General features: G+C 37.6%; 1 protein-coding gene across 1 annotated transcript in view; it reads right to left on the bottom strand.

Annotated features, from left to right (window-relative positions):
• BANK1 (B-cell scaffold protein with ankyrin repeats 1) overlaps positions 1–12936 on the bottom strand; it is a 246241-nt gene that overhangs the window by 59166 nt on the left and 174139 nt on the right. The window contains exon 11 of the mRNA XM_019470552.1: positions 3935–3944. Within this exon, the coding sequence (XP_019326097.1) occupies positions 3935–3944 (10 nt within the window). The remainder of the gene's footprint in view (positions 1–3934; positions 3945–12936) is intronic.

Genomic DNA, 12936 nt, shown 5'->3' with positions numbered 1-12936 from the left:
TCAGATTGCTTGTCAAATATGCTCACTTGCCACATCAACACCCAGCAAACAGCTGTTAAAGGACAACAAACAAAAATAAAAATCACAAGTTATTCAAAATACAGATCTGGGAGGAAGTGTTCTTCTTCCATTCACAGATCCCTTACTGCTACCTACTGTATACAGGCCAAAGGAATTACCTATAAACATTAGGAAATCCAGCCAAATGGATGTGGGGTCTCTAGGGTGTTCTTGAAGGAGCCCTTGACACAGATTATGAGAAAAGATTGTACGTGTTCTGTGAATGGATGAATTCTAAAGTTATGGTTAATTTGTTTAATTATGACTGGAAGTGCTTCATTTTATATTTTAGAACATAGACTCACAGAAGAAATCTAAAAAAACCCAAACAACCACATGCGCAAATGACAAATAGTGAACTCTTATTATGCATATTCATACATTTTTTCTTTCTATTTACAATACATACCTTGTTCTGACCTAGCATATGGGTAATTATCATCCTAGACAAAGACAAAGAAACAGGATGCAGGGGAGCAAAGGTCCAAGCTCAAAAGCCAAATCTATACTCTTCTGCACACTAAACTCTGTTGTTATGAATGTATCATTTTTATTAACCAATGATCAGACCTTTCTATTCTTTTCACTTTTTCTTCTTTTCCCGTGTTACCTTTGGGATAACAGTCAAATGCCAGCATTGGGATCCATTGGGATTGCTAAAGAGCTGTTTACACAGTCAAGTTCGTATTTTTACTGTTAGCAGTTTGCCAGTTCAGCTGATGTAAACAATACAGACTAAAGACAGAACGGAAAACTGAAAAAATTAAATCATTGTAATCAAACCCTAACCTGTGCATAGAACTATGACATACTGAGTTTGGTGGTCAGTGAACAAGAACAATAGGAATAGTCAGTTTCTAGCAGCCAGCTTATTGTTCAGTGCTTGTGCAAAAAAATCAATGCCCAAAAGCCTTCCAAATATATGGAAGAGAAAATTAAAGACAAGCCTGACATTTAAAACCCAATGGTATCTAAGTGAAATGTATCATCCTGAAATCTGACTCACGCCCTTCTGATTTGAAGAACATTACTTTCAATATGTTAAAGCACACTAGTATAACTAATACAAATGTTTGCCAGACACAATAAAATGCTGGAATCATCATATCATCATCATTTTGTCAAGCAGCAGTAGTTTTGGGGGATTCTGGAAGATAAAAAATAACTCTGGCAAGCTGCATTCACCCCCATGACCAAAAGCAACAGTTTTTAAACAAACTGTGGTCTCAAATTTTGTTCCCTTACCCCATTTGTCAATTGATGCTTTAAATTCTTCTAGGTCTGCTAGTCTTTGACAGACTGCCATTCAATGTTCTTTTTTCTTAATCTAGTAGATGGAGGCAATGTGAGTCTCTTCATTCGATTGCTTTACAACACCAAGCAAACTCTGAACAACAACTACATCAATGTTGACTGGAACTAGGTTAATCTAATCACCTCCATCTAGACATGAATGGGAACAGACAAGCACACAAGTGCCTTTCAGGTGCAGGGGTTCTTCAGGGAAGGACCCTTCTAATGAAGTTTTGTACTGAGTCCTTATTGGAATAATTCATGGGGACCATCTGCCCAAACAGTATCATACTCCATATTAGCGTCATCTAATTATGGTCTTCAAGGAGCAGCACACTCCTCTGAGCATGACAGTCAGTCCACATTTTGACTCCATTCATTTCTCCTTTTACATCATTGGCTAATTAGCAGTAATGCTGTGTTTGGATGTATCACAGTCTCCCTCTTCTGGCACATGTTTAAAACAATGTAGGTATCAAAACTCCTTCCCTGTTGCTTCCCCCCACCCACGAACTGCATTAAACTTTTGCTTTCTGTTTTTCTTTAGTAAACATAAACCCATTTGAGGCTAAGTTCTATGCATTTGTATATATTACTACTTCTATAATATACCCCAAAAACTTTTATAAGCAGAAGCGAGTGTGCAACTGTAGACCATCTTTATGTAAATAAAGGCCCCAAACTAGTACAGAAATTTCTAGTCAAGAAAATCAAAACAGGAGGAAAGCTGTCTCTGCCATGTATCAGGGACTGAACAGTAAGAATCTCAATAAAATTAGTAAAGAGTTAAACCAAACTAGTAACATGTATTACTGCAACGCCCTCATCATGGACAAGAACTCTAGTGCCCTACATGCTGTCACAGACTAAAAACATTTCTCTGCTCTTGAATCCGTGAGTCTATACAGGGTTATTTCTTCAGCTCAGTGCTGCCTCTCGTCTTTCCCTACAATTCCGCAATATGACTGCATTTTTTCTTTCAGTCAAGTTACTAGGCAATTAATATTCTGAAAGTCTGCTCTATACATTCTTATATCAATAAGAATTAATTACAGCATCCCAATGTAGCTTTGCTTGTAATCTATTCAAGTATTCTGATGGTTTCCAGAATGAAAGAGTTTATCCTTTTTACAATTAAAAAACATCCAGTGCATTTCTCATAAAGATGGTAAATTGTCAGTTGAAGGCTGATTTATTTGTTTGCTTGTTTAGCTAGGAGATAGAAACTGTACAGATTTCCCACCCTGCTCTGCCTATAAACTCTGGCTCGGAAGTCCATCATCCAAGAGAACATGTCTTTCCACTGAGACATTCAACAAAGACATCAAGTAACTGCAGTGGTGATAGTATTCTGCAAAAGTAAGGCAAAGAACAAGAGCTAAATTAAATTTTAGCTGCCATCTTTCAGTCTCTGTTGACACGGGCTAGATCTGAATGGCTAGTCTAGACAGATGGCACTGCAGATAGGAACCATCTAGTTTCCATACAACAAAGAAGAATTTCTACACAAATCTACTTAACATGAAGTAAATCACTGAGGAATTTACTGTTTGTACAACAGCACTCATTTTCCTCCTAGTTTAATTAGGCAAGGAAATTAAATACCTTGCAATGCAGATATTACTCTCCTACAATAGCGTAAAAGGATGGCTTGAACACAGAACAGCTTAACCCCTTGGGTAATGCACAGCCAATCTCTATTAAAAGTCAGGAGTTGGTTAGCATCTCAAAAAGCAAGAATAGCTCCCACATTTGGTGGACTACATCCTCCTGGTGACATACATGCTATTCTAGTAATCATTTGTCCACCCCCATCTCTGCTGCTGTCAACACTGATGATGAGTGCCCAGTACTGTGCTGTATGGCTTAGCTAGTACAGACATTTGAGCTGCTGCTGTCCATCATCTGTTCCTTGTCCACCTACAAACTCAAAAGTGAAGGAGAGAGAAACTTCCTGACAGCATCCATTTTCAGTCTTCAGAAGAATGAAATCTGAAAATATCCAAAGCAGCTACGATGCTTCTTTCTGCCCCACCCTTTGTCTTCTGCATCTTCTGATTTTAGAGGATTTCCTTTCTGACGCAGCTGGGACCTACTCAGTCCTCTATGGGACTCAGGAGAGGAGAAGGGGAATAAATACATAGTTTCATAAAACCTTGATCTTCCCCTTCTACCCACAGGCTCTATGGGAAGCACTGTCTTAGCGCAAATATTTTTGTAAGACACAATTGAATTTGGAGAAAGTATATTGCCTTAAACCCTGGGGGCCGTATCAGTTCCAGAGCTGAAAGGTCAGCACAGCAGCACTAATGCAAGATGTATAAACAATGCAGGCTACTTATATAATGAATTCTATCTCTTCTGACCTTCAAATGTGAACTCAGGCTGTACAGTCATACCAATAAAACCCTCTACAACGTAAACCATGAAGTTACTGCCTGAACGGGATGTTGTCTTGGACTCATATCCACTGGGGAGGGGGGGAAGTCTCCTCCTTTCCTACAGTACGTTGCATATGGTTCCCTGATGGTTGCATCAATGTTTCCCAGAAAGTACTGGCATCTGTAAAACAGAAGATCACCTGCACACTCCTGAAGAAAGAACCTCAACGCATGAACTAGACTGAGTAGCCCACAAGTCCATGGCCAGAGGGCACATTAAACCTCTGTCTTAGTGTTTCCATGGAGGCTCAAGAGAACTGTGCTGTAGCCCAATGGATGCATGGCTCTGAACCTAAATAGTATCCCGTTCCAAACACTGAAGGATATCTAACCTCTCTTCCCTATAGTCTCTAAAGAGCTCCTACTCCTGGGTCTAATGCCACCAAAGCAAACTTTTTTTTCAGGAAACAGACTCCTGGTCTTATCTTTCGGTATTCTTGTAGCAGAAAGCAGATATAAAGTGGTGTACAACTTGGCTCTCTCCAGCTGTATGCATTGCTATATACAGAAGTACTGTAGCAAATACTCAGCAAACATGACACAAGACTACCTCCTCAGCCATGTATACAGAATATTTATGATAAATCCATAGATATATGTATACGAACCGGACCCAGTTTAATGAGATGAGACATGAATAAAAAGGATAAGATTCTATCTGCACTTCAATACTATGTTATATATGTATTAGAATTATGAAAGTTTTTTTTCATACTGCAACTTCTGCAGAGGTTAGACGAAACTATAACTTCTGACCCAGGTCAGGAGCTTCCTCATCTCCAAATGAAAAATATCTTCAGCTGATGTTGAAAGTTTCTTTGCAATCCTTTTACTTCTAAAAATAGGAGAAATGTAATAACTGCACTGCTTTACTAGAACAATAAAAAAAAGAGTGCAGAAAATGGTAATCTTTCAGCCTGTCTGATGGAATGAAAAGAACTGCATTACCGGCATTAGTTCCACAAATTAGGATCAAATTAATCAATGCTTGGGCTGCAAAAAGGAGACAATTCTTTTCAATAAGTTATACAAATAAAATAAAAATGAAAAAAAATTAAAAAGGGCTTAAAATTAAAGTTCTGTGAAATCAGCACTAAGGCGAAAAGGTTAAATGACAACATTTTCTTGTCAGAAAAATTTTAATACACATTTTCCCCTATTTTTCTATTATTTTAAAAATATACAAGTAGGGGGAAGTGATAAAAACAACAGATGACAGATGTCTTCTGCCACGTGTCAAGTCAAATTAAATCTATGCTCTAAAATATACTTCAGCCATGAATACTGATGGCTAAATAGTGACCTGCTGTCATACACATCTCTAGAACAACCATGCTTGAGACATTCTGACAAAACTACTTCCCACATACATATGTCATCTGAACGTATTTGCACCAGTTCAGGCTGTGTTGCTAGAAATAAGATCAATAGTATTATAAAAACTGGAAACATCTGCTTAGAAAACATCATCAAGTCCTGTGAAATCAGACTCTGTCCCTCAGCAGTATTTTGACAGTCAGCATCAAATATTTTTAGCTGAAGCCATCTTCAAAATCACAGCTAATACAGCATTTTAGGCATGTGTAAGCACGCACAGAAACGTAAATAAGAAACTATGCTCTAAACATTAAGAGTATTTTAAAAATGCCAAAGAGCTTTAAAATTTGAACACCCTCAAGTTCTCTCACAGCTTGTCTATTCCTTACATGTTGACCTTCATCTCTGCATTTGTTTTATTAAAGCCCTGCACTGTTTTGCTCAAAGCTTAAGACAAATAAATAAATATGCAAAAAGTTAAAATAAACAAACAAATATGCAAGGCCTGGGAGTGATGTTTCTCAACTAGCAATGGCAATTATTAAAGTACCAGAGAAAGGCCGTTTTGGTAAATATTGTTATACAGTAGAGAGGGAGAAGAGCCCTTTACAGAGAAGACACTCCTGGCTAGCCATATTTGCCTTGGTTGTAATCTCTTATATGGGTATAAATGAGAGTCACTACTAAAATCTCTCATGAAGGTGCCATAACAAATAATGCTGCTGATTCCATAATGGGATATTTCACTCTGATAGTCTTACTCTGCTTGCATCAAGTTCTGGCTGTTTCTGATGTTTAAGCATTTTCTAGAATGCTCACAGAAAAGAAAAATTAAAAAAAGAGAAAACACAGAACACTTCGTAAAGAACCACACTCAAATGTTTTGTGAATACTGATTTCAGTTTTTTATGTTTTCAAAAATGTATCTGTAGCAGGTTTGTATGTCTAACATTTCAGCTCCCTTAAAAAGTATCTTCTAAAGAGGAAGTTCTCTACTAATACATAGGCCTTACAGGAAAAACAAAAAATAATTCTTTGTTACTGAGAAATCTGTAAAAATTGCTAAAAGGTGTGCAGATCTCCTGCATACAATGATCTAAAGATAGACTAGCTCCAGAAGTAAGGCAAATGAAATTAAAAGAAATATCCAAGGGATTAATTTGATGAATAATAAATCAGAAGGATAATACATTATCACCATCACTAATGTTAGAGCATATTACCAATGATTGGGCATAATATGGTGCTATATTAGTTAAAATTATTGTGGGTTAAGAACTAAAAACCAGTAATTCTAAGCATTAGGCTAAAAAATAATAATTTGTATTTAAAAATCACATTTGTCAAAGTTTCCTTTTCTTTCAGCCTTTTCAATTCTGAACGATTAAGTGCTGCAGCTTTTTCCCCAAGCAACTGAATTAGAGACAACTAGTATGCACTCTTCTTACCATATGACACTGCAGAACCTCCACTTCCAGTTCCAAAAGAGTCTTAACAGACTCACAAGAAGAGTATGACTTATCTCTGCTTGTGGAATGGGTAACCCAGAACAGAGTGGGGAATCCCAAACCCCAAATACGGATTAGCAGACATCAGATTAGCAAATTCAGACAGGCACTGGTCTCTAAATTGGATTAAAAATACACATACTAGCATGCAAAAATGGAGCCAGAAAGAGCCTTCTGCACAAGCCCCAGCAATTCTGATAGTAACAAATCCCATGTTGTTATTCTGAAATTCTCAGTAAACATCTGCGGATCAATCTGTGAGTTTTTCCAAACTGTTGCAGTATAAAAATCACAATTTGAGTTGTGCAATTTACCAGTGTCAGAAGAGGGTGGTGAAGTGAAAATCCCACCGGCCTGCCTGCAGGCACCCTTAAGTTTCTCTCAACGTTTATGTGCTGGCCTTTTGCCACGATCCCACAATAAGAAGGAGGTTCTGAGTGTGCACTACAACATAAGGGAAACTGGGTAGGACAACTGTGCATAGATCGACAGCAAACCATTCCTCCCCTCACAGTCAAGCAGGAAAAGGACAGGGAGGCTCTTCCCTCCATTGATCCATTCGTAGGAGACACGGCAGATCCACAATATCAGAAATTAAAACCAAAAACATTCCTTGAAGTCCAAAGGCCTTCCTTATCTGATGGTTTCACCAAAGAGACAGGGCTCCTGCATCAGTTACAAATCTTGGGCTCCTACTGCATGAGCCACTGCCAAACTTAATTTGTCTGTTTTGTATGAAATGTACAAACGATACAGTAACAGTTACTGAAACAGCTGTGAATGAATCATCAGCTACAGTAAACACCATTTAGAAAGCCCCAATCAAAACATCTTGGTAATACTGCAAGTTTTGGGAACTGCAAACACAGAACTAGACTATCCCTAGACTTGCACAATCTGCTGCTCTTTGGAGCCTTCAAAAACATCCAGAAAAGGAAGAAAGGAGGGGCAAGACAGATAAAGTGGCAGGGAAAGCAGGTCCTTTCCTTTGCCTTCGTTTTTCCCTCTTATACAACTCTTTTGTACCATGGAGATTGGAGAGCGATAGCAGATATGTAACCTCTCCTCAAGCTCCTCATATGCAGTCTGGCTTCTCAAAAAAACTCGCCATCTCACTGCATATATGGTATAACACACTGGCCACTTCCCCCAGTTTTTTGAAGAACAGCCTACAGTTCCTTATGAAAATGAGAGGCGAGATAACATGCACAAACCAATTTTGGACATGACTCAGAAGCCAAAAAAAGTGCTTTTTGACTTTCACTACTCTTTATTGACTACATTTTGTTGGTCATGGCAGCACAAAAACCAAGCAGGAGCCTTGCCACGCTGTTTCCACTGGATGTCAAATATAGCTTCCAGGACTAATTTTGTTCTGAAGGGTTTCCTTCTGATATTTTGTCCTGCTCTCTTTTTTTTTTTTCTTCTTTTTTAATAGATTGCTGCTGTTTTTCATCACCTAAAGGTAGCTGTTCTTTGCTGTTAGATAGACTTGGCAAATTACAGAATATATGATGAATCATCTAAATATAAACAAATGGATAACATATCTCAGTTGTCACTGGATTTACTCTATTCCCTTAATATGGTTGTGAATTTTGTGACTGTACAATTAACAACAGAATCCATCTGTTAAATGTTTTCAAACTATCACTGTAATACACAGTAGCATCTCATTCTATAGGTCCTTAACCCACCTAAATGTCCACAGACTTTGTGGCAGAGAAAAGCAGAAAGAGAAATCGCACCAGGCAAAACACACTAAGCAAACACAAAAGTCTACCTAGACTTTTCCTAAGTTTCAGAATAAGTTTTACTTCTGTAAAAATAGTTTTTACTTCTTCAGTCCTTCCCACTTAGAAGTTTGAAACTTTCCTTCCCTATGAGCCCACCTGCACATGTATTCTTTTATAATACATTTGATCTGCAAACAGAGGTTTACATAAGCATTTTTAGTTGTATTCATCTCTAGCTGTTCATCTCCAGTCTACTAGATTTACAGCAGGACTAAGATTTGGAAGCACTTAAAAAATACTGATTGTCAAATAATGTCTCCCGTCTGCCAGCTTTTAATATTGCAGATTTATCTACAGTAGTTAGAATTAATTTTCTATTCTGTCACGTAAGTGCTCACGTTTTTTTGAAGGAAATGTACAGGGTACGCACACAGGAATACCTTGCACAGCCAGCTACAATGAGGCTGTGATCATTTGATGAGAATACTATGTTTATTCAGCTAAGTCAGGATTTGAAGATACAGAAGTTCAATGGCAAAGCCTGTATGTGGTGGAACAGCTACTGATTACCTAGAGAATAATCTATTTCACTGAGAAGACCAGTATGATCAAAATAGCGCAAGTCTGTATACAACAAGGAACAAAAATCTCTGGGAAAAAGGCTACCTTTTGAATGAATACACAGGAAAACAAGCTATACTTGAATTTAAATTCCAAATTTAGCAGTCATGTCTCCTTTTTTATGAAGTTGGTTAATCTTTCTAGTCATTTTCTTGTAGAACACGTTCATTCGCTTGGAAAATGCATACAGTTGCAAAATTTTTTTAACAGCTCCCACACTGGCATTTAAAACCTACAAAATACTCTTATCCTTCTGTGTCCACCACTGTTAACCTCAGGATCCCTACTTTTCCTTCTTTTCTAGGCCAGCTGCATTATTTTCCCAGAGGATTACCTGCTTTTCTCTCCATAGAAAGACAGACATGGCATGTGTCACACAGAAAAATTCCTTCTCCTCTTCAGAAATCATGCTCTGACCTGCATTACCCTCCAATTAGATAACCGCCTAGGTCAAATTTCCTGTGTTCAAAAAACTATCAAGTCCCTGTTTGTGATCTAAAGATCAAAAGCCTGGCTGCCTTAATATTCCTCAAAGTGTGGAAAACAGACAAAAATATAGCTGTTCTTGTTGTACCAGATCACTGCGGCTTGCTATCACTGAAAATGCCAGGTGAAGCTATGCTCGAACCTCTGCTCCAGCTATTTCTTCTTTTCTTCTTTTTGTATGCTGATAAGCAGCACAAGCAGTATTGGATAAGGTAACCTGTAATTTCAAAAGGGCAGACTTGCTGACTTTTTTCCAGACCTAGAAGCTATTTCAAGGGTATTGTCCAAGGGTATCACCATTTACATGTACTATGAACCCCACTGAGGGCAATAAGTGGGGTTACAACGGGGAAGAGAGAGAGGTCAGAGACCCATACTTCAAAATAAAAGAGACTCTTCTGATGTAAAGGTATGAAACATTTCTCTATGTGGAGTAAGAACACGTAAGGCTGAACAGCAGCTCTATCATGTTCCAAGTCCACCAGTCAGCGCCCTACTAGCTCAGAGAAAATTAACACTAGACTAAAATAGCTTTACACCTTTTTAACATATCCACGTCATACATAGTTAATACAAAAGCATCTTACACGAGCACCATAATTTTATTAGCTTACATAATTTAGGTAGCACTAAACAAAAAGCCCACATACATAAAAACCCCACATATACAACAAAATTTCCTGACTTCTTCTCCCTTTATCTTTCTCTAACCCTAGAAAACACCCTCCTATTATTTCTGTGTAGAAAATAAAACCTGACAGCCCCAGTGGCATTCATCCTTTTCTTAATTAGGGTTGCGCTTCTCTGATCAATAGAAAAAAAGAACATAATTTTGACTGAGGTAGGAAGTGACAAAGAAGAAATGACAGTGAAAGCACCTGAACTATGACATGTTTATAGCAGGCTTGGAACTATGGAACAAAGTCATAACAAAACGCAGTAGCTGTGAATAAACTGATAAACTGAATAGATATTAAAAAAAAAAAACAAATAAATGGTTTGCAATGAAAATAGCAACAAGGTCTAACAAAAAACCATAATCAAAGTTAATTTTCAACTTTGTATTCAACTGGTGGTTTGATTCTTTACCTACTGAGTTTCCTGGGACAGAATCACCTACTCATTCAGCCCAAAGGACATAAGCTTATGTCATGAGCAAGTTGTAGCACTGCCACTTGCCAGAACCGTAAAGAATTGGGTAGATGCCCACAAATCCATCTCTATTACATTAGCAACTTTGGGATAAAGTATCAGAAATTTTGGTGTGGGGAAGACAAAAATAAACAAAATGATCGGATTACCAATCTAAATTTTACATCTGTAACATATGGAACTTCTGTGAAGCAGAACGGATTGATATCTTAGAAATCATTAATAAAATAAGTATTAGATTTCTGCACCGATTTCTCCTCCTCCTGTTATCTCTGCTTAGTCCATAGATTAGAGTCATCTCTATGTTCTGCCTTCTGCTCAACACTGTCCTATGCTTTGCAAATAACGTTAGGACTCTCACCTAAATATTGCTTTCCTTCTATTTCATTCTTCTACTTACTCCAGCCCTTTTTGTATAAAAAGGTTCAGAAAAGAAGCTTTTCCTGAAGAAGGACTGAAGAACTTTTCTGAAGGACATTTTCTCCTTTCCGAAGGCCTAGTGGCATCCACTGAACCTATGATGCTTCAGGGACCTAATACTCCATTGGCTGAGTATTCTCTCAAAGCCCGATTAAGTCTACAAGAGCCGGAGTGCAAAGCACAGTACAAGACTAAGCTGGTTTAAAGACACATGACACATTTACAACTTTTTTTTTACCAGCTTCCTGTGCATGGAGATAAAGTAATAGTAAAAAGACAGAAGAAAAGAACTGACAAAGGAAAAATGAGTATCTTCAAGAGCCAGTTTAAGGAAAAATCTTAGCTTTTTCACATGGATATAACTGGGATCTCAACAAATATCACGTTACCCAGAATTATATTTATTAAAGGCCTCTCTCAGAACTTAAAGCTTCTCTAGGAATAAAATTTAGGCCTCTCCCATCTCAGTCGAACCAACCTTACTTAGCAATAACGCCTAACCATCCCGTACAGCCTGAACAAGGGAAAGAGGATTCACCATCACAAAAGAGAGACACAATTTTGTGTTCCTGTAAACACTACTCAAAAGCTGCATATCACTACCATGATTGAGTATTGTTGGTATTGGTTTTTGGGTAGAATAAGTTCCTTATTTATGATGTTAAAACATCCACAAACCTAGTGTTAATGGGAAAAAACCTGTAATGAAATTGCACCTCATCCCTAATCAGCACCACATCAAAAAATGTGATTATAATTAGAAATGGATCAAATCACAAACAGAATCTGACTTCTTATTGGGTCAGGCATCACACCCACATGACTCTGGCCTATTTCAGAGATTAGCTGTGATAGGCAGAACAGAAAGCCAGACCTAGACTCAGAAGCTTGCAAATACCAGGAAGGCTGAGATTCTGTAGGCCCATTTCTTATAAATAAATGGCTTCATAGGCACTGCTCCGACATTCACTCCTCTTGGTACCTAGAGACAGCTAAAATGCGGAATAACACATGTAAAGTCTGTGACTCAAATAATTTGTCCCTATGCCTCTTCTGTACCCAGATGTAGACTATGAGCTTAATGGGTCAGGTGCAATGATTTTGTTGGGATTTCTGAACTTAGATCTCTAGTCACTTTTGCAGATCATGCAAAGTGATGGGAACAGAGGGTGTCTAATCTGTATAATATGTGTATTTACCAAATAAAATTCAACCTTTAAATCTTGAAAAAAGTTACCTTACCTTACCATACCCTGAGCATGCAATGCTTAAAACATGTTTGAGCTGGGACGAAAATTTAGAATACAGTTTGGTAATTAATCACTGATATATAGGACAACAAATACTGGCAGATTTTTGTAATGTGAGATAATTCTAGTTGTTATTCATAATACCACATTTTAATGCATGATGTTTCATGTGTCTGAGCTCTAGGAAAGATCACCATGTACTTTTACATACAAACTATACAGATATGTGAATACTACATCTAAAGCAACACTTGAAGGATATAATCAAGAACATCTTTAAAATTACAAAATGTTTCACTAAAAATGGAACTGCAAATATTATGAGCCAAAGACTGAATAATTTTGTTAAATCACACTATTGACATTAATTTAGAGATAGGGATGTTCATACACATTTCCTCTAAATGCCGAGACCAAAAAGTGAAGAATTCAGTAACCATGGAAGCATTTACTCCCCAAATCACTCGGGAACAATTCTTAACCACATTCCTATCCTATATAGCAGCATGGTATGAGCTTGGCGTAGTACCAATAGAATCAATAACAGTTATAAGACCATTATAATAATTTGTGTACCAATCTAACAAAACTTGCTCCAATCAGAAAAATCTGTAAATTAATCTAGAGCTATTATCTAAACTAACTAGCAGCA

This window comes from Aptenodytes forsteri, unplaced genomic scaffold (genome assembly GCF_000699145.1).
Source record: "Aptenodytes forsteri isolate BGI_AS27 unplaced genomic scaffold, ASM69914v1 Scaffold93, whole genome shotgun sequence".
Lineage (NCBI taxonomy): Eukaryota > Metazoa > Chordata > Aves > Sphenisciformes > Spheniscidae > Aptenodytes > Aptenodytes forsteri.
The sequence above is the reverse complement of the archived record's forward strand: the minus strand, read 5'-3'. Positions and strand labels throughout refer to the sequence as shown.